We start from the raw sequence: 3,335 nt of genomic DNA, 5'->3' as shown, positions 1-3,335 counted from the left end.
AAATTCAACCTTCGGTCGGACTTTCCAAAATCTTCTTTTTTCCAACTTTCGCCAAAATGAGTCGAATTGTCCTACGAGCTTCCAAATCTAAGTACGGACACAAGCCTAATACAAAATCACCATACTAAGCTATTGACATCATCAAAATTCCATTCCGGAGTCGTTTGCTCAAAAGTCAACTCTCCGGTCAACCCTTTCCATTTACGCTTCTAAATAAGGATTGTTCTTTTAATTTAATTCTGAATCTTCAATAAATCAAACTCGACCACACCCGCAAGTCATAATACATATTGCGAAGCTGCATGAGACCTTAAGTCACTAAACAGAGCGTTAATTCTTAAAACGATAGGTCGGGTCATTACATCTGGTCATGGTCTGTGTTACTTCCACAAAATTTCCAATTAAGGTTAATGGAGAAGGATATGGATACTTTGAAGGGAAAAGAGGGTTGAGGCAAGGAGATCCAATATCACCAATGTTATTTGTGATAGTCATTTAGTATTTGTCAAGGATTTTGAAAATGATGGGGGATCTTCCTGACTTTAAGTTCCATCCAATGTGTAAGAATACTAAGCTGACTCACTTAGTGTTTGCTGATGATTTAATGTTATTATGTAAGGGAGACCTAAAGTCTATTGCGAGGATCATGGAGGCATTAAATCATTTCAGTGATGTAACAGGGTTTGAAGCTAACCTGGACAAATCTAGTATCTTTATAGCATGGGTTGAGGATAACCTAAGAGATCAAATGGTACAGATGACTGGGTTCTCACTTGGTACATTGCCAATCAGATACCTGGGTTTGCCTCTCTTTTAAAAAGAGTGGATCAAAGTGGAGTGTTATCAGCTGGTAGAGAGAATAAGTTTCAGAATAACAAGTGCATACTCTAAAAACTTATCCTACGTAAGCAGACTGCAGATTATCAATGCAGTCCTATTCTTAGTGTACAATTTCTGGGGGGTTGTTTTTATATTGCCACAAAGCATTTTGAAAGAAATGGATAGGAAATGTCGGTATTACGTATGGGGAAGCATAGATGAGAAGAGGAAAGTTGCACTAGTCTCCTGGAAAAAGATATGCAAGCCAAAGAAGAATGGGGCGTTGAATATCAAAAGTTGTAAATTGTGGAATATTGCTTCTGTTAGAAAACGGATTTGGCAATTGGCAACCAAAGCAGATTCACTATGGATTAGATGGGTATATGGAGTATATATGAGAGGGAATCAGGATATCTGGATTCACACTCCACCTGTTGACAGCATCTGGTACTGGAGGAAGCTTAATTCCATTAAATCAGTTATGACAAATTGGTACAATAATGGCACCTACTGTTTAACAATAAATGGTGCATATTCTGTCAGTAGAAGCTATATTAGCTTACTAGGAAGCATGGAGAAAATGTTAGAAGCTGATTTAGTATGGAACAACATTATGCTACCTAGACATAGGTTTATAGTATGGTTGGCTAATCAAGAGAAGCTGTTAACAAAAGAGAGGTTGATCCGAGTCCATATACCAGTAGATGATGGAATGTGTTGCGTATGTGATGAGAACAAGGTTGAAAGCCAGCTACACCTCTTTACTGAGTGTAGTTGGACAGTGAAATTGCAAGATGAACTAGAAATGTGATCGGGTATCAAAATACAAAGGAAAGGGACAACTCAATGCATGAAATGGATCAAAACCAGACATTAAAAGCAGTTCAAGAAGGAATTAGCAGCAGCAATATGGGGTGCAAAACTCTACCACACATGGAAGGCTCGAAATTGGAAACGTTTTAGAGGGATAAATGTAAAATACTGAGGTTGTGTTTATGCAGATAAAGAAAGAGATTGTAGAGAGGGTAGAACACTTGAAATACTCTAGGAAAGCAAGTAGATGTAGTTATTTGAGGCAGCAACTATGTAATTAGTTGAGTGATGTTTTTCTTTGTTCGAGGCTTTGGAAATCTCTCTAAAGTGCTCATTAGGTGTAAAAATTTGGTTGTCAATGGTAATACTTCACTGTTTTACCAAAAACTAAAAGTGAAAATATGGGATGAAGCGCTTTTAGCTAAGTGTCAAATGATCGAAACAATCGCCAGAGTTTTAGAGATATATTGGATATCGATGAACCATTTGGTGGAAAAGTAATAGTTTGGGAGGTGATTTGTGTCAAGTACGATAAGTAATTCCAAAATTGACTAAAGCAGAAATTGTAAAAGCTAGCTTGCTAAAATTATACTTATGACCTCAAATGAAAAATATTCAAATGACAAGAAATATAAAAGTAAGAACAAATCCAACATTCAGTAGCTTCTTGCTTCGTGTCGGAAACGAAGAAGAGCATCCAGTAAACGATGATTTGGTTCTTCTAGAACACTTGGTTATCAACCCCAATAGTAATAGTAGTGTATTTAATAAGGAAAATATTTGTATAAATTACATGATAGAAATTAAAGAGCTATATTAGCTAGCATAAATGAATATGTTGATCAACTAAATAAAAGGTTGATTGCTAAGTTTTATGGTAAAAACAAAATATTTTTCAGTTTTGACTCAGCAGAAGATGATACCAACAATTACTACTTAGAAGAATATTTAAATATTTTAATACCAAATGACTTTCTACCGTACATGTTTGTTGTCAAGTTCATTATTTCTTATATATGTTAGTGTCACCATATATATATATAATAGACTAAGTTAAAATTGATCTTCCATTGCATATAGGTTGATTTTGAAGAAAAATATGCCCTGTCATGCTACTGAAAACTAAGATCCGCTGAATAGCTTATGTAATAGTACACATATGGTATATAGAAGATTTTACAATAACGTCATACATGCAGAACTTATGATACCAGTCAATGTGCTTCTAAGTATGTGTTAATCCCCGAATTCAACTTTCACCTTCCGAAACTAAAGAATATCCTTTCAAATTTATGTGAAAATAATTTTCAGTATGTTTATGTTTTGTAGTTATAATAAATAAAGTACAAGGACAAACATCATAAATATTGGACAATATTTTCCACAATATGTTTTCTTACACGAATAACTATGTGTTGCACTTTCACGAGAGATATCAATATCGACAACAAGAGTTTTGGTTATGGCAGAGTAACCAAAGCATTATAATGAAACATATACAAAACAATACTGTCTATAAAGAAGTGTTCCATAAGATACCATCATATTAGATACCTTTAAACTACAATACATAATTATCTACTTAACATGACTGAAATTGATCCTTTATGTAAGTTCTGATGATGTCCTTTCATTCGAATTCATGTATTATGTTAATATAACAATATTTTTCGGCATTTAGATAATTGTTGTAGTATTATATA

At 34.2% G+C, this 3,335-nt stretch overlaps 1 protein-coding gene across 1 annotated transcript; it reads left to right on the top strand.

Moving 5' to 3' along the window:
- Window positions 1-997: 997 nt before the first annotated feature.
- On the top strand, window positions 998-1,630 carry LOC142166469 (uncharacterized). Its single transcript, XM_075225862.1, has one exon. The coding sequence runs from the start codon at window positions 998-1,000 to the stop codon at window positions 1,628-1,630; it is 633 nt and encodes a 210-aa protein (XP_075081963.1).
- The last annotated feature ends 1,705 nt before the right edge of the window (window positions 1,631-3,335 follow it).

The sequence above is a fragment of the Nicotiana tabacum genome, chromosome 11 (assembly GCF_000715075.1).
Source record: "Nicotiana tabacum cultivar K326 chromosome 11, ASM71507v2, whole genome shotgun sequence".
Classification (NCBI taxonomy): Eukaryota; Viridiplantae; Streptophyta; class Magnoliopsida; order Solanales; family Solanaceae; genus Nicotiana; species Nicotiana tabacum.
This window is presented reverse-complemented; position numbering and strand designations above follow the sequence as displayed.